The sequence below is a fragment of the Mesoplodon bidens genome (genome assembly GCF_964165515.1).
Source record: "Mesoplodon bidens genome assembly, chromosome: 2".
Classification (NCBI taxonomy): domain Eukaryota; kingdom Metazoa; phylum Chordata; class Mammalia; order Artiodactyla; family Ziphiidae; genus Mesoplodon; species Mesoplodon bidens.
The window spans coordinates 160383212-160411103 of NC_138177.1; the positions used below are offsets into that span (position 1 = coordinate 160383212).

At 44.2% G+C, this 27892-nt stretch overlaps 1 protein-coding gene across 1 annotated transcript; it reads right to left on the reverse strand.

Moving 5' to 3' along the window:
• Positions 1–1305: 1305 nt before the first annotated feature.
• On the reverse strand, positions 1306–27823 carry ZSCAN20 (zinc finger and SCAN domain containing 20). The gene is made up of 8 exons (XM_081223376.1): positions 27781–27823; positions 21313–21837; positions 15774–15960; positions 15276–15352; positions 14914–14998; positions 12808–13494; positions 5083–5511; positions 1306–4508 (listed from the first exon to the last, which is right to left on the reverse strand). Exons 2-8 carry the CDS (start codon positions 21784–21786, stop codon positions 3250–3252), a joined length of 3198 nt encoding a protein of 1065 aa, XP_081079502.1. The 5' UTR covers positions 21787–21837; positions 27781–27823; the 3' UTR covers positions 1306–3249.
• Between the last annotated feature and the right edge of the window lie 69 nt (positions 27824–27892).

A 27892-nucleotide genomic window follows, 5' to 3' on the forward strand; every position in this document is an offset into this window, starting at 1 on the left:
AGGAGATGCAGCTCACACAAAACACCTTCCCAGGGAGGCAGGTGCTGCTTTTGTCTCCCACGACCAGGGTCTCACCTGTGGCCACGCAGGCTGAGAAACCGCCCATTCTGCTGCGTGAATCTACTTCCCAAGAGCAGACTGACGGTAACAAGGCTCGGGGTGTGTCAAACCAGATGTCGGTTTATTTGAGCAGCAAAGACCTGTTGGAGGATGTCTGGGTGCCCTGGCAGAGTGATGGGTCGGGCCCCAAACATGGAAGCCACCTGAAAGGGAACTTCCCAAAGGAAGAGTCAGGTACACAAGGAGAGAAGGTCCTCCTGGGCCACTTTCTCTCCTGGCACACAATGCCCTCCATTTCATGGCTGAACCTGAGTTATGAGAAAGGACCAATAGGTAATAAACATCAAAACTGTTCACTTGAGAACATGAGACACCAGCACACTTCCAAGAGCAGGGGAATGGGTGATGCTTGGGAGGGGAGAGGGCCATTATCTCACTTCTACACAGAGCTCAGCTTGGCTTCTACAGGGAAGGTTCCAGGAAATCCAGAACTACATTGAGAATTCCGGTGTCAGCAGAGATTGAAGCAGTGTCCGAAAGTTGGCTGGAGTGCGCAGGAGGTGGTGGCACTGGGGGGTAGTCTAGATCTCCTCTGGGGGGCATCTTCCTCTACACGTGGTTCTTCTCCAGTTCTGTCCCAGGCCCAGCCTTTCTATGACTTGAACATGAAGGTAACTCCCAAGCATACAGATAACTGTCTAGTCCTAACCTCCCTCCAGCTTCAGGCCCAGATATCCAAATGCCTGCTGCGTAGCGTATCGCCTCTTGGATGTCCCTAACCAAAATGGCCCAAATTAAACTTCTGATCTTCTGCCCTCCTGCCCTATCTGCGTGCCCTCCTGCCCTATCTGCGCCTCCTCCTGGGATCCCAGTTCTGAATGACAGCAGGCTCCACCAGCCACCCAGGCATCCTGGCTTTCCTCTGCTGTCCTCAATTCTGCCTGTGGAACCTCTCAAATCATCCCCTCCTCTTCAACGTTAGCCCTGCTCTAGTTCGGACCCTCACGTTTAACTGGAATATTGCAACAGTGTCCCAACAGGCTGTCCTGACTGCAACATAGCCAGGTTCCGTTCAGCTATTAGGTTTCAACACCACGCATCTGACCATGTCCCCCTCAGCAGCCACGGGTCCTCCATGACCCGCCCCCACACCCTTCCAATCTGAGCTAAGACTCCTCACCTCCCATTTACACCCCAATAGAGCTAAGAAGTTATGGCCCCAGCCCCACCCTGAAGCCATGCTATTTCACACCACTTGGTCTTTCCCTGGACCTCCCCTCCCTTCCTCCAGGATCCTTCCTCGTGGCTCAGGTGGTTCCCTACCCACCATCCTGCTGTTGCAGTTACTGACACCTGGTGGTTCAAAGCCAGGGCTCATTCACGGGCCCTGCTCCTCAGAGGTAAGGTGAGCCAGGAGAGGTAAACCAGGAAGGGGGTGACAGGCAGTGATCCGAGGTAAGCAGGTGCTTGGGAAGCCGAGGAAGGGACTAAGGAGTGATCAGCGTCAGTGGGAGTGCCAATCTCCCCACGGACTGCTTCACATGCAGAGTTCCAGTCTTCAAGGTTCCCTCACATCTACTATCTAATAGTACTTCCCAAGTTGATGAACGAGCCAGGGTATGAATGGCATTCCCAGTATCATTGGCGGATGTCAGGAGAAGGATGCTCCTTTAAAATCCTTTTGGAAACCATAGTCCTTGGCCAACATTGTTTAACCCTCCTGAGGAGAAGTCCTGGAGGCCAAGGTGCTGCGAACCAGGAAACCATCCTGTGTGAACCTTTCTGATTGAGCCTGTTGGAGCTGGAGGCAGGTCTTTACGGCCAACATTTAGACAGCACTGGGTAGGTCTGGGCCGAGATGGCTTAGAGTAAGAGTGCACCATGAACCTGGACTAAGCAATAGCCTTCAAAGCCCCCTCCGCGGCATGCCACACCCGCCACACCGCTCCTTCCACCCCCCCTTCTGCCTCAGCCTTGGTGCAAAGCTTCTGCTGTGCCTGGAGGGAAAGGGCCAGGGGGCCAACACACCAGGGTGAGTGAGCACTGGCCAGAGAGCCCAGGTTTCTTAAGGTTCAACCTACGATCCAGCCAAGTCTAACAAGAAGCAGGGCTGACCCCCTGAGAAAAAGGGAAATTCTTAAAAACCCCATTTCCTTAGCCAAAACTGTATCTCATTGGAAGAAACATCACTTTGGCTACATATTGTTCCCAATCTCAACTCACCTCTGTCTCTCACCCATATCATTGTGAAGATGGGAATTCACATCAAGTGCTCTGATGAGAGCTCAGCCTTGCTCAAAGCACACTGCCAACTGTGAACACCCCCAGTCCTTCAATCTTTTGGGATTCTCAATGTCCATATTTGTTAAAAACAGAATTCATAGGGAATTTTAACAGAAAATGTGGTCTACAAAGTGCTTTGGCACCTGAGTTACCTGCCCCAATGCGAAAGGAGATTCAGTGAAGCGGTGAGAGCACCTCAGGCCCTAGACAGAGCTGGTTGAATCCTGCCTCTGCCATTTTCAGATGTGTGACCCAAGCAAGTCACTTCTCTCTTCTGGGAAATGGGGAAAATATTAGTACCTCCTGGGGCTGCTGTGAGGAGTAAATGAGATGATGTATACAAAGTGCTTAGCACAGAGCCTGCTGAAGAGCTCGATAGATGCTGGCTACTTTTGCTATTATTAATAATGATGTAATAATGATGTCACTGTTGTTTCTACCCTTTGATAAGCTCATGGTGGCCTGCTCTAGGCCACTGATTCTCAATTATGCCCCCATCACTGGAGTCTCAAAGTTCGCCCAGGAGTTTACGCCCCAACGGAAAATGGCCACATATGAGAATTTGCCAACGTACACCAATGGGGCGTGTGTACATGTGGATGGTGTGAAGGCACAGCAAGGTCTAGAATCACTGTTCAGGATCACTGATTTACCTCTAATCCCCTCATTTACCAGTCTGGCTCAAACACTGATAAAGTTCTTACAAGACAGCAAATATAGGAGCAGCCTGAGGATTGTGTGGGGTTTTTTGCAGGAGAAAAAACACATTACACTTAAGAAAAGTACCTTCATGTACCAAGGTAAGTTCCCCAGGTACACGCTAATCTTAAAAATTGGGACAGTTTCTTTCTAGCATACGTCTTAGGATCTTGGGAGATTTAAATATATGTTTTTCTCTTTTGTCTCCTATGATGACTTCCCTCCTGCATGGGTTCTCCTGTGGGCACTGAAGTGGGAGCTGTTGTTGAAATCTTTGCCGCACTCCGTACACTTGTAGGGTTTCTCCCCAGTGTGGATTCTCTGGTGAATAATAAGACTGGAGCTCTGGTTAAAGCATTTCCCACACTCTCTGCACTTATAAGGCTTCTCTCCTGTGTGGATTCTCTGGTGGGTAATGAGGTTGGAACGGTCACGGAAGAACTTCCCACACTCGAGGCATCTGTAGGGCTTCTCTCCTGTGTGCACCCTCTGGTGTGTGATAAGCTTGGAACGCTCCCCGAAGCATTTCCCACAGTCCGCACACTCATACGGCTTCTCCCCAGTGTGGGTTCGCTGGTGGTTGGCCAGCGTGGAGCTCTTACTGAAGCTTTTCCCACATTCGGCACATCCATATGGTTTCTCTCCCGTGTGGATTCTTTGGTGACTGATGAGGGCAGAACTCTTGGAGAAGCTTCTTCCACATTCGGAACACTGATAAAGTTTATCCCCTGAGTTGGTGCTTTGCACTCCAGGAGAATTCAAGTTCTTACTGGCACTTTGAGTTTGTTCCGGAGATGTCTCCTCTGTTGAGTTCCTCCAGTGAGCACTAAAGGATGGGCTGTGGCCAGAGTTTTTCCCAGGCTCACCACAGTGATCAGGATTTCCTCCCAAGTGGATTCTCTGATGTTTCAGAAGGTTTGAGCTCTGGGCGAAGCTTTCCCAACATTCCCCACATTTATAGGGCTTTACCCTCGTGTGCGTTCTCTGGTGGGTGATGAGATTGGAGTGGTCACTAAAGCTTTTCCCACATTCAAGGCATTTGTAGGGCTTCTCTCCAGTGTGGATTCTCTGATGGGTATTGAAGTTGGAGCGGTCACTAAAGCTTTTCCCACATTCAAGGCATTTGTAGGGCCTCTCACCTGTGTGTATCCGCTGGTGGGCGATTAACTGCGAATTCCGGCTGAACCTTTTCACGCACGTGTCACACTTGAAGGGTTTCTCTGCAAGGTACAGGCCTTGATGATCGATGAGTTTTTCTAAGTCCTCTTCAGAAGAACATTCTTCCCACTGATCCTGGGATGGATTTCCCCACTGCCCTTTACCTTCGTTTTCATTTTCACTGTCTTCCCCCCAATCATGAGGGTAGCAATCATCCTCTGCAGTACACTTTGATAAGGCTCCAGGCAAATCTTCAAAAATGTCCTGCTCTGAAATCTGGTCTTCATCCTCATGCCTCATCTCAAAACCTGAAAGAATGGACAGAAATGCATTCATTAGTTAGTGTCTATTTATACATCTGGATCTCGTGTCTTGTGAATTTGGCTAACATGAATTTGTACTTATATTTTATATCTCACAGCTTATAAATGTGACTAACATGAAATTGATCAAGTTTCAGCGCACACATGCATTTCTGACCTGTAAAGCTTAGGAACAGAGTTTAGGACATGCTAACTCCACCAAGGGAGCCATAAGCCCCAGCCCAAGCAGCCAGCTGTCAGTCTCCCTGGCCAGCTACCCTATCCCACTACTGAACAATGAACACTTTCTTCTCCTGGTACATTCAGTACAGCCTATGTCATATGAGATTGAATAAACTCTATAACTGCCCAGATGAATCCAAGTAAAATCTAGACTGACTGCTTTTCTTATTTAGGGGATTACACTAAGCTAGAGACTGGATAATCTCAGCAAAGCACAAATCCTTAACTTATTCAATTTCATTCTCACTTTTAGTTCAGAGAAAAGAAATGAGTCTGGCTTCCACACTCTCTCTGCATGCTTGCAGATTTTGTGGACATCTAATTACTCCAAGCTTACCAGTGTCTGGGGTTTTAGGACCTGGGGTTGGAGATCTGATGGCATCTTCACCTGCCATTTCATCCCAGGCCTCCTGGTTGACAATCTGGGTACCACTCTCCCCAGAAGTAGGAAGACCCACTGCCTCTTTGCTGGTCCCCATGTCTCGAACCGCAGTCCGAGCCCTCATCAGCGAGTCCAGCTCCTCATAGAAGGGGCAGGTCCCAGGTGGGTGGCTGCTCTTGGCTTTTCGGTAGCTTCGAAGGAGGTTTTTGAATCTGTAGCGACACTGCTCCAGGGTCCGCAGGAAGCCCTGTGCACACAGCCGCTCTGCAATGGCCCGGTACACCTGGCTGTTCTGGTGACAAGTGCGAAGCTTCTCAGAGAATGGGGACTCACTGAGAATGGTCAGGAAGGCCTTGGTCTCCTCGTAGCCCCAGTGCACACCTGCTGTCAGGAGTGAAGAGTTCAGAATTGAGAGATTTGATGAGATTTGCCTAGGTCATCAGGGATTGGGTTCACCTGCCCTGCTAAACACCTAGGCACTTTGGAAATCGTCCAGGTGCCTGGCACACCAGCAAAGAATATACCCTTGTTTCTCAAGGCTGTGCCAGGGCTTCCCATCCCCACCCCCTTCTAAGAGACTCTATTAACATTTAAGAGTCTTGGCTAAAGGGGAGGATTTAAGTGGCCATATTATACCAGTTGACCCACGTTCCTGGCTTCAGCTGATTGGTTCAAGGAAAGGCCTGTAACTGAGATACAAGACACTGTCTCTATACCCATTCAATACATGTGCTCTACTTTATTTATTTATTTATTTGTTTATTTATTTATTGGGGGGGTTGGCTTTTAAAACTTTTATTTATTATTTTATACACCAGGTTCTTATTAGTTATCCATTTTATACATATTAGTGTATACATGTCAATCCCAATCTCCAAATTCATCCCACCACCACCCCCAACACCACCACTTTCCCCCCTTGGTGTCCATACGTTTGTTCTCTGCATCTGTGTCTCAATTTCTGCCCTGCAAACCAGTTCACCTGTACCATTTTTCTAGGTTCCACATATATGTATTAATATACCATATTTGTTTTTCTCTTTCTGACTTACTTCACTCTGTATGACAGTCTCTAGATCCATCCACATCTCTACAAATGACCCAATTTCATTCCTTTTTATGGCTGAGTAATATTCCATTGTATATATGTACCACATCTTCTTTATCCCTTCATCTGTAGATGGGCATTTAGGTTGCTTCCATGTCCTGGCTATTGTAAATAGTGTTGCAGTGAACATTGGGGTGCATGTGTCTTTTTGAATTATGGTTTTCTCAGGGTATATGCCCAGTAGTGGGATTGCTGGGTCATATGGTAATTCCATTTTTAGTTTTTTAAGGAACCTCCATACTGTTCTCCATACTGGCTGTATCAATTTATATTCCCACCAACAGGGCAAGAGGGTTCCCTTTTCTCCACACCCTTTCCAGCATTTGTTGTTAGTAGATTTTCTGATGATGCCCATTCTAAATGGTGTGAGGTGATACCTCATTGTAGTTTTGATTTGCATTTCCCTAATAATCAATGATGTTGAGCAGCTTTTCATGTGCTTCTTGGCCATTTGTATGTCTTCTTTGGAGAAATGTCTATTTACAGCCCATTTTTGGATTGGGTTATTTGTTTTTTTAATATTGAGCTGCATGAGCTGTTTATGTATCTTGGAGATTAATCCTTTGTCCATTGATTCATTTGCAAATATTTTCTCCCATTCTGAGGGTTGTCTTTTCATCTTATTTGTAGTATCCTTTGCTATGTAAAAACTTTTAACTTTCATTACGTCCCATTTATTTATTTTTGTTTTTATTTCCATTACTCTAGGAGGTGGATCAAAAAAGACCTTGCTGTGATTTATGTCAAGGAGTGTTCTTACTATGTTTTCCTCTAAGAGTTTTATAGTGTCCGGTCTTACATTTAGGTCTCTAATCCATTTTGAGTTTATTTTTGTGTAGGGTGTTAGGGAGTGCTCTAATTTCATTCTTTTACATGTAGCTGTACAGTTTTCCCAGCACCACTTATTGAAGAGACTGTCTTTTCGCCATTGTATATCCTTGCCTACTTTGTCATATTTTAGTTGACCATAGGTGTGTGGGTTTATCTCTGGGCTTTCTATCCAGTTCTATTGATCTATATTTCTGTTTTTGTGCCAGTACCATATTGTCTTGATTACTGTAGCTTTGTAGTATAGTCTGAAGTCCAAGAGCCTGATTCCTCCAGTTCCATTTTTTTCCTTCAAGACCGCTTTGGCTATTCAGGGTCTTTTGTGTCTCCATACAAATTTTAAGATTTTTTTGTTCTGGTTCTGTAAAAGATGCTCTTGGTAATTTGATAGGGATTGCATTGAATCTGTAGATTGATTTGAGTAGTATAGTCATTTTCACAATATTGATTCTTCCAATCCAAGAACATGGTATATCTGTCCATCTGTTGGTATCATCTTTAATTTCTTTCAACAGTGTCTTATAGTTTTCTGCAGACAGGTCTTTTGTCTCCCTAGGTAGGTTTATTCCTAGGTATTTTATTATTTTTGTTGCAATTGTAAATGGAAGTGCTTCCTTAATTTCTCTTTCACATTTTTCATCATTAGTGTACAGGAATGCAAGAGATTTTTCTGCATTAATTGTGTATACTGTGACTTTACCAAATTCATTGATTAGCTCTAGTAGTTTGCTGGTGGCATATTTAAGATTCTTTATGTATAGTATCATGTCATCTGCAAACAGTGAAAGTTTTACTTCTTCTTTTCCAATTTGTATTCCTTTTATTTCTTTATCTTCTCTGATTGCCATGGCTAGGACTTCAAAACTATGTTGAATAATAGTGGTGAGAGTGGACATCCTTGTCTTGCTCCTGATCTTAGAGGAAATGCTTTCAGTTTTTCACCATTGAGAATGATGTTTGCTGTGGGTTTGTTGTACATGGCCTTTATTATGTTGAGGTAGGTTCCCTCTATGCCCACTTTCTGGAGAATTTTTATCATAAATCGGTGTTGAATTTTGTCAAAAGCTTTTTCTGCATCTATTAAGATGATCATACGGCTTTTCTTTTTCAATTTGTTAACGTGGTGTACCACATTGATTGATTTGCATATACTGAAGAATCCATGCATCCCTGGGATAAATCCCACTTGATCATGGTGGATGATCCTTTTAACATGTTGTTGGATTCTGTTTGCTAGTATTTTGTTGAGGATTTTTCCATCTATATTCATCAGTGATATTGGTCTGTAATTTTCTTTATTTGTGATATCTTTCTCTGGTTTCGGTATCAGGGTGATGGTGGCCTCATAGAGTGAGTTTGGGAGTGTTCCTTCCTCTGCAATTTTTTGGAAGAGTTTGAGAAGGATGTTTGACAGAACATCTAAATGTTTGACAGAATTCACCTGTGAAGCCATCTGGCCCTGGACTTTTGTTTGTTGGAAGATTTTTAATCACAGCTTCAATTGCATTACTTGTGATTGGTCTGTTCATATTTTCTATTTCTTCCTGGTTCAGCCTTGGAAGGTTATACCTTTCTAAGAATGTGTCCATTTCTTCTAGGTTGTCCATTTTATTGGCCTAGAGCTGCTTGTAGTAGTGTCTTAGGATGCTTTGTATTTCTGCGGTGTCTGTTGTAACTTCTCCTTTATCATTTCTAATTTTATTGATTTGAGTCCTCTCCCTCTTTTTCTTGATGAGTCTGGCTAATGGTTTACCAATTTTGTTTATCTTCTCAAAGAACCAGCTTTTAGTGGTATTGATCTTTGCTATTGTCTTCTTTGTTTCTATTTCATTTATTGCTGCTCTGATCTTTATGATTTCTTTCCTTCCTTCCTTCTTCTTTTCCTTCCTTCTTTCCTTCTGCTAACTTTGGGTTTTGTTTGTTCTTCTTTCTCTAGTTCTTTTAGTTGGAAGGTTAGATTGTTTATTTGAGATGTTTGCTGACTCTTGAGGTAGGATTGTATTGCTATAAACTTCCCTCTTAGAACTGCTTTTGCTGCATCCCATAGGTTTTGGATTGTCGTATTTTCATTGTCATTTGTTTCTAGGTATTTTTTGACTTCCTCTTTGATTTCTTCAGTGACCTCTTGGTTATTTAGTAACGTATTGTTTAGCCTCCATTTGTTTGTGTTTTTTATGTTTTTTTCCCTTAATTGATTTCTAATCTCATAGCGTTGTGGTCAGAAAAGATGCTTGATATGATTTCAATTTTCTTACATTTACTGAGGCTTGATTTGTGACCCAAGATGTGATCAATCCTGGAGAATATTCCGTATGCACTTGAGAAGAAAGTGTAATCTGCTGTTTTTGGATGCAATGTCCTATAAATATCAATTAAATCTATCTGGTCTATTGTGTCATTTAAAGCTTGTGTTTCCTTATTAATTTTCTGTTTGGATGATCTGTCCATTGGTGTAAGTGAGGTGTTAAAGTTCCCCACTATTATTGTGTTATTGTCGATTTCCTCTTTTATAGCTGATAGCAGTTGCCTTATGTATTGAGGTGCTCCTATGTTGGGTGCATATATATTTATAATTGTGATATCTTCTTCTTGGATTGATCCCTTGATCATTATGTAGCGTCCTTCCTTGTCTCTTGTAACATTCTTTATTTTAAAGTCTATTTTGTCTGATACGAGTATTGCCACTCCAGCTTTCTTTTGATTTCCATTTGCATCGAATATCTTTTTCCATTCCCTCACTTTCAGTCTGTATGTGTCCCTAGGTCTGAAGTGGGTCGATGGTAGACAGCATGTATATGGGTCTTGTTTTTGTATCCATTCAGTGAGCCTGTGTCTTTTGGTGGGAGTATTTAATCCATTCACGTTTAAGGTAATTATTGATATGTATGTTCCTATTACCATTTTCATAATTGTTTTGGGTTTGTGTTTATAGGCCCTTTTCTTCTCTTGTGTTTCCCACTTAGAGAAGTTCATTTTGCATTTGTTGTAGAGCTGGTTTGGTGGTGCTGAATTCTCTTAGCTTTCACTTGTCTGTAAAGCTTTTGATTCCTAGCCTTTGCTTGTCTGTAAAGCTTTTGATTTCTCCATCGAATCTGAATGAGATCCATGCCACATAGAGTAATCTTGGTTCTAGGTTCTTCCCTTTCATCACTTTAAGTATGTCATGCCACTCCCTTCTGGCTTGTACAGTCTCTGCTGAGAAATCAGCTGTTAACTTTATGGGAGTTCCCTTGTATGTTATTTGTCGTTTTTCCCTTGCTGCTTTCAATAATTTTTCTTTGTCTTTAATTTTTGCCAATTTGATTACTATGTGTCTTGGCTTGTTTCTCCTTGGGTTTATCCTGTATGGGACTCTCTGCGCTTCCTCAACTTGGGTGGCTATTTCCTTTCCCATGTTAGGGAAGTTTTTGACTATAATCTCTTCAAATATTTTCTCGGGTCCTTTCTCTCTCTCTTCTCCTTCTGGGACCCCTATAATGCGAATGTTGTTGCATTTAATGTTGTCCCAGAGGTCTCTTAGGCTGTCTTCGTTTCTTTTCATTCTTTTTTCTTTATTCTGTTCCACAGCAGTGAATTCCACCACTTTGTCTTCCAGGTCACTTATCCGTTCCTCTGCCTCAGTTATTCTGCTACTGGTTCCTTCTAGTGTATTTTTCATTTCAGTTTTTGTATTGTTCATCTCTGTTTGTTTGTTCGTTAATTCTTCTAGGTCTTTGTTAAACATTTCTTGCATCTTCTCGATCTTTGCCTCCATTCTTTTTCTGAGGTCCTGGATCATCTTCACTATCATTATTCTGAATTCTTTTTCTGGAAGGTTGCCTATCTCCACTTCACTTAGTTGTTTTTCTGGGGTTTTATCTGGTTCCTTCATCTGGTACATAACCCTCTGCCTTTTCATCTTGTCTGTCTTTCTGTGAATGTGGTCTTTGTTCCACAGGCTGAAGGACTGTAGTTCTTCTTGCTTCTGTTGTCTGCCTGCTGGTGGATTAGGCTATTTAAGAGGCTTGTACAAGTTTCCTCTCTACTTACTTTATGAATTGCCTTTTTAATGAACATGGGAACTGAGAATCCCTAAAGACATGAGTGGACTCCAGATAATCTTGCAATAGAGTCTAACTGAGGATCCCTTTCCTCTTTTGTGGAAGAAAGAAAAGGAGGTGGTCTATTTTCATTTCCTCTGCATCTAAATGATGCAGCTAGGGAGGCAGCATGGTGGAGGGAAAAGCAAATAAAATTGGAGGTGGGATCCCTGGGCTCTGGTCTCGACACTTCACAGCTTGGGCTTCTGTATTTCCACTTTTACAGGACTGGGTGTTTCCCTAGCATCAGTTGTTCAAGTATATACTGTCATGATTTCTGCTATATCTATTAAATATTTCACTCAACATCTTTCTTTACCTAAATTTACTATTTGTGAAATCACCTGTTGATGTGCTCATACACATTAAAATTAAAAGTTCACTCAGGTAACACTTATGATCATCTCCATACTACCGGTAACACACTCTGGGAAATACTGAATTAGCTCTTTAAGGTCACTTAAGGTTTTAAAAGTGTTTGCTTCTTTTTGCACAGCAAAGGAAACCACCAACAAAAAGAAAAGACAAACTACTGAATGCGAGAAAATGTTTGCAAATGATATGACCAATAAGGGATTAATATCCAACATATATAAAAAAGCATAGGTCAAAATAGCAAATAATTTTAAAAATGCATAGAAAAACTGAATAGACATTTTTCCAAAGAAATGCAGGTGGCCAACATGCACATGAAAAGATGCTCAATATCGCTAATCATCAGGGAAATGCAAATCAAAGCTATAATGAGATATCACCTCACACCTGTCAGAATGGTTAGTATCAAATAGTCTACAAATAACAAATGTTGGCGAGGATGTGGAAAAAAGGGAACTCTAGTGTACACTGTTGGTGGGAATGTAAATTGGTGCAGCCACTGTGGAACAGTATGGAGGTGTCTCAAAAAACTAAAAACAGAATTACCATGTGACCCAGCAATTCCATTCCTGGGTATATATCCAAAAAAACAAAGAAACTAATTTGAAAAGATACATGCACCCCAATACTCATAGCAGAACTATTTATAATTGCAAAGACATGGAAATGACCTAGGTGTCTGTCAACAGATGAATGGGTAAAGAAGATGTGGAATATATATATACAATGGAATACTACTCAGCCATAAAAATGAACAAAATTTTGCCATTTGCAGCAACGTGAATGGACTTGGAGAGCATTATGCTAAGTGAAATAAGTTCAGACAGAGAAAGATAAATACTGCATGTTATCACTTATACGTGGAATCTAAAAAATACAACTAGTGAATATAACAAAAAAAGAAGCAGACTCACAGATACAAGAGAGCAAACTAGTAGTTACCAGTGGGGAGGGGCAAATATAGGGGTGGGGAATGGGAGGTACAAACTATTAGGCGTAAGATAAGCTCAAGGATGTATTGCACAACATGGGGAATATAGCCAATAATTTTGTAATAACTGTAAATGGAAAGTAACCTTTAAAAATTGTACAAAAATTTTAAAAAAATTGTGTTTGCTTCTATAACTAAGAAAACTCAAACAAGCAGAACTGATCATAGGAGAGAGAAGAGGAGCTTGAGGATGACCTACTCTAGCAGCATCACTCCAGACTGTGCCCTGAACTAGAGAGCAGAGGTTTGGTTGGTAAGAGGGTTGGAATCTGGATCCGATTAAGCCCCAATGTTCTTACCAATACGACTCTGGAGCAGAGCTGGGCCCCCTGGAATCCTGGGTCCGTGGACGAACTCTTCAGTGGCCAGGTGACTGTCATCACCATTACAGTCGTCAGTTGTTTCCTCAGGCTCCCAGCCCCCTTCCTCCTGCTCATCCACCTCCACATCACTGTCCCCCAGCCTGGGGAGAGCCACAGCCTCTCCTGGGCCATCTGAGGCTCTGATGGCCGTCCGAGCCCTCACCAGGGCCTCCAGCTCCTCATAGAAGGGGCAGGTCCCCGGCGGGTGGCTGCTCTTGGCTTTCCGGTAATTCCGTAGGAGGTTTTTGACTCTGTAGCGACACTGCTCCAGGGTCCGCAGGAAGCCCTGTGCCCTCAGCCGCTCTGCAATGGCCCGGTACACCTGGCGGTTCTGGTGACAAGTCCGGAGTTTTTCAGAAAAAGGAGACTCACTCAAAATTGCCAGGAAAGTCTTAGTCTCCTCATAGCTCCAGTGCACACCTGACACTTTCACATCCTCCATGTCCCACTGATATCGTTCTTCCCAGGCCTTGGAATCCCTCCAGGCCAATGCCTGAGCTGGTTTTGTTTGCTCAGTATCCCAGCTGTAATCTGAAGGGTCCTTTTGTCCAGAATTTACAAGTCTTGGACCCCAAAATTCTGGTCCTTGCTCTTGCTGGGAGATGATGGTTGGTTTTGGAACTCCTATACAAAAGGAAGAAGAGACATGATTAAGTAGAAATTATCTGTTGAGCAAAGCGTTTGTCTAAGAAGTCCTTGAAACATGTGCCTGCAAGAAACTAAAGAGAAATTCCCAAGCTAATCCCTTAAGAGGTCTGGAAAGAAAGGGAGAGGTAACTAGAGGTAACCTCATCAGAAATATATTGACCTGTATGCTTTGTTCATCTGCTTTTTTGTTGGTGTTATGAAATACATCATGCAAAAGAGTGACTGTTACTGGTTCACAGATGGGCGCATGCCCTAAATTAGCCAAATCAGAATAAATTTAACAGTTGGAGGAAAGGTTGTGTGTGGTGTGAGTCTCTCTTGCTAGGAACTCGAGGTCTCAAATGCCACTGGCATCTACCTTTTGCCTATGACAAAAAATAGCTTTAATATGAAGCTAACACAAAGAATGGCAGAGCAGACAGAAAGAAAGAACCCAGGTCCGCTGTGAAGTTGCCGAGCCAATTTGTACTGTGGTTGGAGCACACCCACCTCTGGACTTCCAATACTGTGAGAAAATAAATTTCCATATTTCTCAAAACACTTAGCTGTGTTTAAAGGACAGATGTCCCAATAGCTCCCAACCCCAGCAAATAGGAAGGCTTTAATTAAAATAAATATTTGAAGAAAACTAGATAAAGAGTTTAGAGCTAAAAGAGGCTTAAGGATCCTCTAGTTCAGCATTTCCCAAAGGTTGTTCCATTGAACACTATTTTCCCCAGATATCATGTGTAAAAAGGGCACACTTTTCATTGTGTGTAAAAAGGATACACTGCCCAGCAAGTAGCCAACAGCTCCTAGTGTCTTACTTTACTGCCGTGAGTCAGACCCGCCACTGTCTCTCTACCTTATCCCACTCTCACGTCTAACTCTCCTCTTACTGATCCCAGGCTCCATGGGGAAATGTTCATTATTGTTTGACTTCCTGTGAAAATGTGCCTAAAGAGAAAGGGGTCTGTGCTGGTCATATGGGCTTCAAGTATTTTGAGCCCTGTGATATTTATTTCTCATTGTGGTTTAAACACGTCAGTCTCCTGAGCTTAGTTCACTTGACTCTGCCCCGAGAGATGGACCCTGTTTGATGCTGAAAAGACTGGGTTTCTTGGCCAGCAGGCTGGGCGCAGCCCTGGGACGGTAGTGAATGTACTGAGGAAATAAAAGATAATGAGCACTGAGAGGGCAGGCTCTTGGCAGCCAGCCTGCCGGCCCAGAAAGCCACTCCCCACACTCCCTGCCTGCTGCCACAGTGCTGGCCACAAAGAGCACGTCTTCTCCCTAGGTCTGAAATTCCAGAGACTTCACAGAGCCATGAGTCTTAGGGAGTGACGAAACACTCCTTGGGAACTGAGTGTACCGGAAACCCGACCGTATCTTATCCAGAGGGCACTGTTTCCTTACCCAGGGGCAGGCCGTTCCCACAGCTGTCTCCTGGGGGGTCCTTGCAGAACTCCCTCTCAGCGTGTCTGCCGGGACCCAGGGCTTCCTGCGGGATGTACAACAGAAGGACCTCAAATGTCACTGACCCTTCAAAACAGCCTGGGAGTCCCACCAGGCCCCAGGAAATATAATGGACACAGCGATACCATGTGTGAGGCTAGCATCCTAAGGAGCAGCTTGACCCAGGAGAGGCCCAGTGGACGGGGGATGAGGGGCAGGGGCTCGCACCCTGCACCCGACAGCAGGGCAGAGAGAGAAGAGAGGAGCAGGGCAAGGGCACAGGGGAAGTAATGACAGGAAAGGAGGAACAAACAGCAGGTTACCTGGGACTCCACTGTCACCTCCCAATCTCCAATGCTCCCCATCTTTGGTAGTGTAGGGACTCGGGGAGTGAGGACAGCTGAGGAGGAGAAAATATCTCTGAAACCCAAGCTCTGGTTCCCAAAAAACCACCTCCCTCTCAGGTCCAGCTTTGCTAAAGCCTTGCTTGGATCAAACTGAGACTAGTCCTGTAGCCAGTGCAGACTTCCACTTTCTTTCCTTCTAGAGTATCTAGCTCCTAAGTTGCCATGTGTGAGGTGTCAGCCCTGAACTCCTACGATCACCAGCCTGCCCCAGGCCCAGCCTGAACCTGCTACATGATTCAGCTACAGTGGGGTATGCTAACACCATTGGGAGCTTCATCTTCTTACTTCTCAGGGTGTCCATCAGACACTATTGTAGCCCTTGCCTTGAATTCTGCATATACCTCCTCAGGCCCACTTCCTCACCCCCCACCCCTTACCCCTCTTCCCTGATGGTCCCTGACTCTTGGTACTCACCACTCTCTTTCAAGGGCTGTGCTGCCATCTTGGTGTCAAGATGCTTGGGAAGGTCAGGACATGGATTCTTCACACACTGCTTCTGGGACTGTCCCTCGGACCAGTGATCTGCTGGCCACAGCTGGAAGCTCTGAGATTCCTTCATTGTCTTTAAGGACCTGGTCTCTTCTGCACACAGTTCCAGTTCCTACACACAGACAGCCAAAATTCCCAACCGTAAGTTCAATAACTGGTAGGGCAGGGCATGCTCTTTTGAGTACAGCTGGGTTCAGAGGTTAACAGGCTCTTTTTAAAAACTAAAGATGGCTTAACGTTTGACGACAAAGCCATCAGACTAACTTCAGTAAACATACCAGCATTTAAACCACCAAATGAGTACTTTCTATTCCACACAGAAAGGCTATACAAGTGTCTAAATGAGGCCACTATTACTCAAAACATTTTTGAATCATAACAAGATAAATTATGTAAAATTCTTGTGACATTAAAAAGATAAAAGTTAACCAGGTATATGTTAAAAGTCAAAAGGAAGCATAAAAGCAGATACAACTATAACTCTAAATGTAATTGCTCTAAATATTCCTGCTGAAAGGCAAAGAAAATTCAAAGAATTGTAGATGGAATTTTAAAATGAAATGAAAGAATGTGCTGTTTCAGAAAGGCACATCTGATCTCAAAACAGAAAGATACGCAGAGATAAGGCACTGTAACGCAAAAAGAAAACAGAATTTCAATGTAGAAGTTTAGGCAAAAAAGCACTCAGAGATATGGAGAATATACATATAATAAAAGGAAATAATCAATTAAGAGATAACATTACCAAATTCAGCTCTATCAATCATAAAGCTAATTTCTTATCTCTCTCTCAATTGGTTCCAAATTCAGAGGTAGTGGTTGAGATGTTATTTCTTGGTCCTAAAAGCCCAACAATAGAACAATCTCATTGTGTCATAGAAACGCCTAACTTTAAAATAAAGTATTACAATTTTTTCAATAGGCATTTTCAATACTCACATGGTTCAAAAACAGAAAATATACACAAGGATATAATCAGTGAAAATACCCATCCCCACCTGTCTCCATTCCACCTGCCCAGTATCTTCCTGGACTCCTCATCACAGGTAAACACGGTTCTTCTGTATCCTTTCAAGTTTCTTTATATACACGCAGCTGTAAATATATATTCTTATTTTTCCCCATTTTTACACAAAAGATAGCAACTATATATATACATTGCCCTGAACCTTTTTTTTTTTTTTTTTTTTTTTTTTTTTTTGCGGTACACGGGCCTCTCACTGTTGTGGCCTCTCCCGTTGCAGAGCAAGGCTCTGGACGCGCAGGCTCAGCGGCCATGGCTCACGGGCCCAGCCGCTCTGCGGAATGTGGAATCCTCCCGGACCGGGGCACGAACCCGTGTCCCCTGCATCGGCAGGCAGACTCTCAACCACTGCGCCACCAGGGAAGCCCGCCCTAAACCTTATTTTTTTTACCCAAAATAATATCCATATTCATCAAACTTTATTATTGAGTTTGCCAAACTTCACTCCAAAAATCTTTTGGCCATTCTGAAAACTCAAATCCGCTCTCACAGAGAGGAATTTTATCTTTGAGAAGATATATAAGAATGGGCCATGATCATCAAAAGCCATTCCCAGTGAGGGGACCCACCAATGTCCTGTGTGGTTCACAGAAACACCTGTTTATCAACATTTTAAGAAAATAATAACTTTGTGTTCAAGATAAAAATAACCTTGTTATAGTTACAACCTTATAACCCACAGAAGTACTGTGGACTAGACCCAACAATAATCCTCACTCCCAGCCCTAGCTCCTCCAACTATTGCTACACCTAAGCAAAGATTCTTATTCTATGGATGGTCATTGTAGACACAGAAAGAAGTAGATTCAAGTGACAATCAGGAGGCAAAAATTCAGTAGGATATTGGTTGGGGTAAGGTGAATTAAGAATCCATCAAATGTGGTACATATATACACTGGAATACTACTCAGCCATAAAAAAGAATGAAATAATGCCATCTGCAGCAACATGGATGCAACTAGAGATTATCATACTAAGTGAAGTAAGTTAGAAAGAGAAAGACAAATACCATACAATATTACTTATATGTTGAATCTAAAATATGACATAAATGAACCTATCTACGAAACAGAAACAGACTCACAGACATAAAGAACAGACTTGTGGTTGCCAAAGGGAGGGGGCTTGGGGGAGAGATGGATTGGGAGTTTGGGGTCAGCAGATGCAAACTATTATATATAGAATGGATAAACAACAAGGTCCTACGGTATAGCACAGGGAACTATATTCAGTATCCCGTGATAAACCATAATGGAAAATAATATTAAAAAGAACGTATATATATGTATAACTGAGTCACTTTGCTGTAGAGCAGAAATTAACACATTGTAAATCAACTGTACTTCAATAAAAAAAAAGAATCCATCAAAAATGCCTGTGCACCACACTAAAACCTGCACATGGATGTGTATAGCCACTTTATTCATAATTGCCAAAATTTGGAAGCAACCAAGAGGTCCTTGAGTAGGTGAATAGACAAATAAACCATGGTACATCCAGACAATGGAATATTATTCAGCACTGAGAAGAAATGAGCTATCAAGCCATGAAAAGGCATGGAGGAACCTTAACGCACATTACAAATTGAAAAAAGCCAATCTGAAAAGGCTAGACACTGTATGATTCCAACTATATGACATTCTGGAAAAGGCAAAACTATGAAGATAGTAAAAAGATCTGTGGCTTTGTGGTTGCCAGAAATTAGGGGCAAAGGAGGGATGAATAGGTAGAGCACAGATGATCTTTAGGGCAGTGAAACTATTCTGTACTATAATGGTGGACACATACCGTATGTATAATGTATATACAATGTATATATAATGTATATACAAATGTTTATACAAATGTATAAACATTTGTCCACATCCATAGAATGCACAGCACCCAGAGTGAACCCTAACGTAAACATGGACTGTGGGTGATGACAACGTTCAGGGATTGTAACAAATGTACCACTGTGGTAGGGGACGCTGACAGTGGGAGAGGCTGTGCATGTGTGGGTCAGGGGGTGAATAAGAACTCTGTACTTTTTTTTTAATATAAATTTATTTATTTATTTACTTATTTGTTTTTGGCTGCGTTGGGTCTTTGTTGCTGCCTGCGGGCTTTCTCTAGTTGCGGCGAGCGGGGGCTACTCTTCGTTGCGGTGCCCGTGCTTCTCATTGCGGTGGCTTCTCTTGTTGCGGAGCACGGGCTCTAGGCGCACGGGCTTCAGTAGTTGTGGCACGCGGGCTCAGTAGTTGTGGCACACGGGCTTAGTTGCTCTGCAGCACGTGGGATCTTCCCGGGCCAGGGCTCGAACCTGTGTCCCTTGCACTGACAGGCGGATTCTTAACAACTGTGCCACCAGGGAAACCCAGAACTCTGTACTTTCTGTTCAATTTTGCCACAGAACTAAAATTGCTCTAAAAATTAGCTTTTTCTTTTTTTCTTTTTTTTTAACCTGATGGGGAGAGGGGCTGTGCAAGAGGGTGATGACAGAATAAACAAGCTCAAAATCACAAAATAGCAAAGCTGAAAGATTTTTTTAAGGAAAATATTTTAGAGGCCATTTAGGCAGCAACCCTTTTCAGGTGATGGTTCTCTTTGAGGAACATAGTTAATGTATTTTATTCCATTACTAAGACCTGGAAAAATTTTACCTGCAGAGACTGTAACCAACCTTGCAATGTAAGATCACAAGCTACAACATATGGGCCTAGGGGGAAAAAACAAGCTTCTCTGCTACTTATCCATTTGTTTTGACACTTGTGAGTACTCAGGAGCAGGTAGAAAAGTTAAAAAATGAAAATAAAAGTCACAGGAGAAAAAAACACATTATAGAGAAGATTGTTACCCTTTTTTTTTTTTTCAATTTTAGATGCAGTTCAACCTTTGCTCAGTTCACAGGGGTATAATTTGAGAAGTTCTGGTCTAGTCCAAACCTCTCATTGTACAGACGAAGAATTATAAAGACCTTGATTTAAGACAATTCTCGTCTCCGGGTTTCAAGTTCTTCATCTTCTAGCTCTGAAGCCCTAAGACGTCCATATGTTTCTTCACTGTCACTTAAAACAAATAGCTGGTTTCTTTAAAAGAAATAATCTGGGAGGGTGCGGTAATATATTAAAAGAAGGTATACTCTCTCATATTTAAGTCTCTAACTTTAAATATTATGCTTTCTGTATCTTCAATCAGTTTGTAAAGGAATCCAAAAAGCGAAGCCACAGACCTTAAATCTTTCTGGCCCCTAGTCTCACATCTCTATAGAGCTTTACTTTTTACAACGTACAGAAAACCCCTACTGTGCACAGAGATATGTCCTCAAACCTATGATTTCCCCCCAAAAAATGTGATTAAGTATAATACCACAAGAATTACTGGCTATATAAGAAGTGGAAGCACCAAGGGTATGTTGAGATGAAGGTTCTACGTGGCTGGCTCAGCCCACAGCCGGCTGAAGGGCTTGTTCTACAAGTACCAGTTTCGAAGCAGGGTTCAAAATTTGTGTTGTAGCAAAATTATAAATTATTATCATGGGCTTTCAGGGTCTCTTGCAAATTGTATAAACTGTGAATGTTAAATCCATAATACTTTCCCTTATCTCAGCTCTACAACTTCTATAAATTTGGACAGGTTACTTACCTGGGTCTGTTGAACCATTTGAAAAACTGGCCATGATAACAGCACCTACCTTATTGGGTTGCTGGGTTGATTAGATAGATGAGCAATACATACAGAAAGCTTAGAACAGTGCCTGATGCACAGTGAGTGCTCAATAAATGTCAGTTAATATCTCGTTTGAGCCTCATGACTCAGAGATATTTCAATTCCCATGGTTTGCAGATAAGGTATCTCTCATGTAGTAGAAAGAACAATGAACTTGGAACCTAAGGATCTGGGTTTATGCTCTGGTTCATACTGATGGAGCCTTGTGAGCCACCTGACTTTGGGGGCCTTAGTTTAATCTATAAGATGAGGACAATAATGCTATTTCTGTCTACCTACATTACTGCTGTAGGCATCCAAAGAGGTCACGTATGTAAAAAGATTCTGTTAAGTATAAAACACAATACAAATTAAATGTACTGTGAATATGGTACTGAGAGGCAGCTTAGAGCAGTGGTTACAAATCCTGGCTTCAGAATCAGACTGCCTGAATTCAAATCCTGCCTCTAACATCTAGTAGCCAGTGACCTTGAGCCAACTACCTTTCTCTCCCTTGCTTCAGTTTCCTCATGGGTAAAATTAGGCTAACAGTATCTATCTCGTTTAACTGGTGACAGGATTAAATGAGTTAATACATGGAAAGCACTTAGAACAGTGCCTGGTACATGGCAGTGTTCAATAAATCTCAGATGCTTGATAATATTATTATTGTGGTTTTGGCAATTATCAGCCTAGCTGCAGCCCCACTACCTTGCCTGACCTGTTCCTTGGAGAACAGACTATTTGCCTCACCCGCTGTCCTGCGGCCCGCGCCTCTCGGTGCCAATCCTCCACCAGGGCCACCGCCTCCTCGCCGCTCTCAGGGTGGCGTGCCTGTACCCAGGCCTGGACCTCCCTGGGTAAGATAGTCAGGAACTGCTCCAGCACCAGCAACTCCAGTATCTGCTCTTTGAGGCGGATCTCCGGCCTCAGCCAGTGACAGCAGAGTGCCCAGAGCTGGCTGAAGGCCTCGTGGGGTCCTGCCGCATCCCTGTACCGGAACTGCCTGAAGCGCTGGCGGGAGGCCTCGGGGCCAGGGACAGGGTCATGGTCCTTCTCCCGGGGTTGGGAGTCTGGTCTCCCTGAGTCCTCCTCCAGCTTGACAATCAAGAGTTCTTCAGGCTCTGGTAGTGGGGAGGCCTGGGCCCGGGCTTCCAGGGCTACAGCCATGGTCTCTCCTGGACGCCTCCTTTCAGCTGGCCGTCCTTGTTCAGCGTCTTCCTGCATCTGTAGTGTGTCCTCAAGGGGCTCCTGAGAGAGGAAATGCTCCCCCAGGCTCTGAAGGCAGAAAGACAAGGGACAGTGTGAGCAAGAGGACCAGGAGCCTCACCTTCCCCACTCCCCACACACCTTCCACTGCTTTGCATGGGGTGGGACTGCTAAGAAACACCCTTTCCCGTAAGCAGGAAGTTAGTCCACAATCTGCCACCAAACCAGCAGCCAGCACACCTTGGAGGAAGACAGCACAGTATTAAATCCTCTGGGACACCCTAAACGTCTCAGCTGGGCATCAAGGCTGCCATGATTGGTCCCAGCCCAGCCCTCCTCCCTCTACATGTGTCCCAAGTCTGACCTTCCCTCAAGTTGCGTTCCAAATGTCGCCCCCTCCATAAGGTCTTTCTTCCTGGGCCTTAAGCTTTCCTCTAAGAGTGCTCTCCTTGCAAAATCCCTCACTCTACACTCTCCCTTGGTCATCCCACCCATTTGCCATTTTTCACCATCTCTAAACTGATGACTCCCAAAACTCCAGCCAAGACCTGTCTCCAGACTCCAAAGTCCAACCACCTACAAGGCATTTCCACTTGACTCTTTCTTAGGCACCTCCAACTCAATGGGTCAAAAACTGAATTCATCATTTTCTCTTGAAAACCTTTCCCTCTTCTGGAGCTCTCCATCCAGTGAAGGCACCACCTTCCATCAAGGTACCGATGCCAGAAACGTGGTCATCATATTTTTCCAAATTCCCCACATCCATTCATCACCAAGCTGGGTCTTCTTGGCCTTCTCAGCATCTCCATCCCCAGCCAGTGTCACCTCCTTGTCCAAAAAAACATGCTTTCACTTGATCAGCCCCCTAACTCATGTCCCTGCCGTCACTCCCCTCACCCCAACCCCTGATTCATTCTTCACACAACCAGATGAGATCAAAAACTGACCATGTCACTTCCTGGCTAAACACCCTCCACTGACCTCCCATTGCCCTCAGGATAAAGGGCAAGCCTTGCCCAAGTCTCCACCTCATCTCTTGACCACGCTCCCACTTGGCAGGGTGTTTCAGGCACGGCTCGTAGCTCCTGCAACGGGGTGCCCTCTGAACCCTCCCACACGCCACCGTCTTCTTTGGGAACAGTCTCGTCCCTTTCTTCATGTAGCTGTCGGCTGAAATTGTACTTTTTCCAAGCAGCCCTCCCTGTGCCCCTGAAACAAGATTTAATCCTCAGCCACATGCTCCCATGCCACCTTAGGTGTTCTCTACCATTACCCTCATCATATACTTTATTGTAATTATCTTACCCACTAGATCATACGCTTCCTAAGGGACCTAGCACAGCACTCCACACACAGAGGAAGCACTCAATAAACAGTGAAATAATGGTCACCTGGTAACGGTGATGGGTCATGAAGCAAGGATTATAATTAATCAATTTCTAGATTAAAAAACAGAGAATGACCTTCTTGCTGATGTCAAAAGGAATTCTTTTCTCTTTATTTCCATCTCTGTGACACTTTCCATGTTCTACATTGTACTAGAGGGCTGTGTGTACACATGTGTGTCCCCAGAAAGATCACAGCCTCACTGAGGGCAAGGAATATAGCTCACTCTTTTTTTTCACACCCCTCCCCTCCGCCACCCCACAATAAGCAAGGTGCACTTAACACAGGAGGCTCTCAGTAAATGCTTGTTGAGTGAACGCCTGGGGATTGCTTCTTTTACACGATGAAGACTCTGAGGACACTCATGCTGGGTTATCTGGAAAAATGAGCTCTCTGCGTCACTCCCAACAGATATAGATAACATTAGAAACGCCTACTCACAGGAGGCTACTAGCTGCTTCCAAGTGGGAATGACACAGCTGAATTGAGAATGGAGGGAGGGTGATACTTTGATTTTAGGCCATCTGACTGGACTGTCTGCAAACAGGCAAGGGTGATGAAAAATAAAGGCTTGTCCCAAGGACCTCCACACACATAGGGAGAGGCTAGGAACACAACTCAGGACCACCTGGCAACTTCCTGCTTGTCCTTCAGCTACCAGCTCAATGTCACCTCACCTGTTAAGGGTTTCTTGACATGCCCTTGTCATGCCCAGCTCCCATCCCCACTCTCCAAAAATCACCCCCCTCATCCTGTGTGCCCAAAGCACTTGGCACGTACCTCTAACATAGGTGTTACCTGACACTATTGTAGTTACCTGTTCTTACTTCTGACAGTCCCATTAGATTGTATTGCTAGAGCCACTACTGTATCTTACCCATTTCTGTATCCACAGTGCCCAACCCAGTGTCCAATAAATAGCAGGGCCATCGGAAATTTTGCCTTTTATTAAAATGGTAAATCGGGTACATCAAAAGCCTAATGGGCTATGGAAGGTCCATAACTTACATTGAGCTAAAGAATTAACCTGTCAGGAAATTTCTTTTCTAACCACACCTTAATCATGCACTAGTCCAAACACATTTGCATCACTGTCTCACATGAAGACTAATTCGCCAGTCATCTGCAGAGTCCCACTATGGACCCTGCCCTGTACTGGGAGCTAAAGCGCCAACAGTGAGTAAGACAGTCTCCACCTTCATCAAAGTTACAGTCTAATGAGAGAGACAGTCAATAAAGCAAGCAAAGAGGTGTATGCGCCTGCACAGAGTGGACACTAACAAAAACAGGCAATTAGTAGCCCCACCAGGCCCAAAGAGTCTCAGATAATAGGTATTTTCTTCTGGGAATACTTGAAAGTTGCAAAGGTTAGTTTCAAATACAATCTGAAAGATCTTTCTGCTACTCTCTTAGACAAATATGAATAGCAGTCTAGCCACAGAGGGATGTCAACATAGTCAGCAAAGCAGACTTCACACAGAGCTGACAGAGGAAAAATGGACAGCGGCATTCCTCAGTCCTGAGACTACCAGAAATACGGGGGCTCACTAGGATCAGCAACCTCCAAGAGTATCCATTTATTGAGTGCCCATGGAGTGCCAGGCTTGGTGCTAAGTGTTCTACATTCATGATCTCACTGAATCTTCCAGGCAAGCAGCTGAAGAGTCATTAGCGTTGAGTTCACTTACACTGATCTGTAACTTACACACACTAAATTACATACAAACACCAGAAAGAGAAGGAAAGGACATAATTTAAATAGTGCAGCCAGTTCCATTCACCATGTGTCTATTCCAGAGCACGTGGTGATGAAACCCATGACCCTGCTGGTCCCCAGATTGATTCAGCTCCCCCCAGCCTCTTTCCACTGAGAGTGAGCAGAGTGTCTTTCATACATTGTGGTCACTAAACACAAGCCAACTCTTTCATCTAACGTTCAACCAATAAACCCCAGCTGTGCTATTAGCTTATTAAAAGACAGCATGTTGGTTTCTAAATGGCTCCTAGCCAAAGGATTTTCAAGCTGACTGTGATTTTTGGCTAAATGTGATTTTCACCTTCTGTGCTGACATTAGAATATGATCAGCCCGTAAGGTATGACTTCACTATGTCCCCAATTCACATATAGGGAACTGAGCTTCTATGAAGAAGATTCATGTGAGGTTCCACAACCAGCAAGTGGTAGAGTTGGGATCTAAGCCCAGTTTTCTCCAGTCATTTTTCTTAACCATCACACAGAGCCTCCTCTAGGTTGGCCAGTATTCCAAACCCCCAAGAAGATGGTATGGAGAGTGCAAAGAACATGAAGGCAGGAGTGAGCAGATCAGGGTTCCAGTTCCACTCCTGCCTTTTACCAGCTGTGTGACTTTGTACAGGTCATGTAACCTCAGCAGCTGCCTATCTAGACTGCAGCTTACAGCCAGACTCTACTCAGCAGCTGCCCCAGGCTCCCCAATTAGTAAGATGGGAACACAGCAAAGACACAGGGAGACTAGAATCAAAGGTTACAAATTTAAATGGCTATGAGTCAGGCAATGTAAATGAGTACACGAGTGGAGTGGGGACTGCGGCCAACCACAGAACACCAGGACGCACACTGGCCCAGTGTTCCCAGGCCTTCCAACTTTTCCCAGAGAAGCTAGAACTCTGCAATTCTAAATGTTGGCAACCAACTCAAAATTGTTTCAAACACCATAAGGATTAAATAGAGGATGATGATAGGCTTCATTCAGCATAGGCTGTCACTTTGCCACCTTTCAGCTAAATGATCTCAAAGGTCTCTTCCGATAGCCAGGAAGACCCAGAAAGGGTACAGATTCCTCTCAGCAATGAGGGATCTGCCATCAAAGCCAGGATCCCTTCATAAACCCAGAGAAGCTGAAGGGCATCCTGGCTCCTGTGGATGTGGACATGGTTAGTGGGGTGCCAGCGAACAGTGGGCTGGAAGAGAAGCTCTGCCCCAGTCCCATGGGAAAGGTCAAGACTAGTCTGTGACCTCCAAAAAGAAAGAAACTGGGAGTTCCCGAAGGCTATCAAACTCACTTGGCTGACGGTCCAGGCTACTGCTTAAAGCAGCCTGACCTTACACTTACGGGCTTAAACCAGGGAGAGCAAATTGGTTTCATTTAAGGCACCAACTTCAGTCAACTGTGCTAAGGATTCTGAATCCCATGTGAGTATGTGTTGTGACCAATGAGTTGTGACTTCCAGACACAGGAGGCGGAGTAGCAGCACACAGTCCGTGTATTTGCCACCCCTGGCTTAAACTCCCATAGGCACTGAATCAGCTTCCAGCAAAGACGGCCCTGACAGGCAGGAGAAGACTAAAGCTCACACCCATGGAAATCCACTGGACGAAGCAGTTTTCAAGCCTGGTATAGCAAAGCTCACCCTGGATGGTCTTTATTCACATATTCATCAAGCATCTACTGACTTACTTGATTTACATCAAGTACTTACTACTCTGGGCTGGGCAGTGGGGAAATGGAGGTGATGCAGAAACCGTTCCTATCCTGGAGATGCATACAGTACAGTGGAAGAGACAAAAAAAAAACCACAGATAATGATGATCAAATGTGGTAAATGCAATAAAAGAGGTCTGTGGGAGCTGGGGTGGGGGGTGACTTGAACAAAGTAACCTTTGAGTTGGTTCTAGAACAAAGAATGGTTCTCTTAGCACAGAATGGGGGGTGGGGGAGTGTATTCTCAGCAGACAGAACAGCATGTATAATGGTGGAAAACCAAACAGCCTCCCCGAGATATGAGGATAACCTTGACAACACGAAGATCAGGCTGGGAAGGGAGTTCATTAGGGTCTTGAATGTCAGGCTAAGGTGTTCAGACTTAATTCCATAGGTGATGGGAGTTAATGAAGCTTTTTAAGTAGAAGGCCAAATCTGATTTGGGTTCAATAGATCACGGTAGCTACAATGTGTCTGTCCAAACTGGGGAGGTGAAAAGGTGTAGGCTTCAGCAAAACCCCTGATAAAGAAATGTCTCAAGATACATTAAGGAACCTGAAAGATTTGAATATTCCTGGATGTGGAAGAATGCAAGAGGAATCAGAGGGCGCCTGGTAAAGTGGATGTTGGTACCATTCACTTCCATCAGGCAGAAGAAAAGAGGTGCAGGTTTGGGGAGGAACACAATAGCCAGTCCCACCCACAGGGTTCCAGAGGTCAAGACCATTAAAGAAAGTGTACGGGGGTATCAACTCAGATGTTTGTTTTAGATGAGCAGGTAGAGGCTGGAACACTATTTTTAAGGTCCGGCTTCATGCTCAGGCCCACTCACCTTCACTTCTTGTAGGTCCCCAGAATCCTCTATACTTCCCCATAAGGTCTCCAGACCCTTCCACCTTCAGAACCTCTCCCGGTCCCCTCACCTACACACCTTTCTAAGAACCTCCACTCCCAGGGCCTTCTATCTCCCTCCTCATCCCCGACCCCTCTATGACCCTTTCCATCTCCGGACGCTTCATCCTCTGACCGCCCCTCACCCCCACCCCACATAAAAGCTTATTTCTCCCCTCTCACCTTCCCCGGCCCCCCGTGACACCACCACCTCCTAAGTCTCCAGCCTAGAGCCTTGAGTCTCAGCTGCCCCCGCCCCGCCACCCGGACTCACCCACCGAGACACCCACTTCACAACAGGGCGGAAGTGTTCCAGGGCTCGCGCAGGGAATGCTGGGACGCGGAGTCCGAGCGGCGCCACCCCGGGAATGGAGCGTCTGGGACTA

What these genes read in the sequence shown, in the direction of transcription:
- ZSCAN20 (XM_081223376.1), bottom strand. Translation starts at nt 21,786, where the DNA reads ATGCAGGAAGACGCTGAACAAGGACGGCCAGCTGAAAGGAGGCGTCCA. An exon ending in TGGGAACGGCCTGCCCCTGG is followed by an intron (nt 13,495 to 14,913) that starts GTAAGGAAACAG and finishes CCTTTTGTATAG; the next exon opens with GAGTTCCAAAACCAACCATC. An exon ending in TCTGCTCCAGAGTCGTATTG is followed by an intron (nt 5,512 to 12,807) that starts GTAAGAACATTG and finishes CACTCCTGACAG; the next exon opens with CAGGTGTGCACTGGGGCTAC.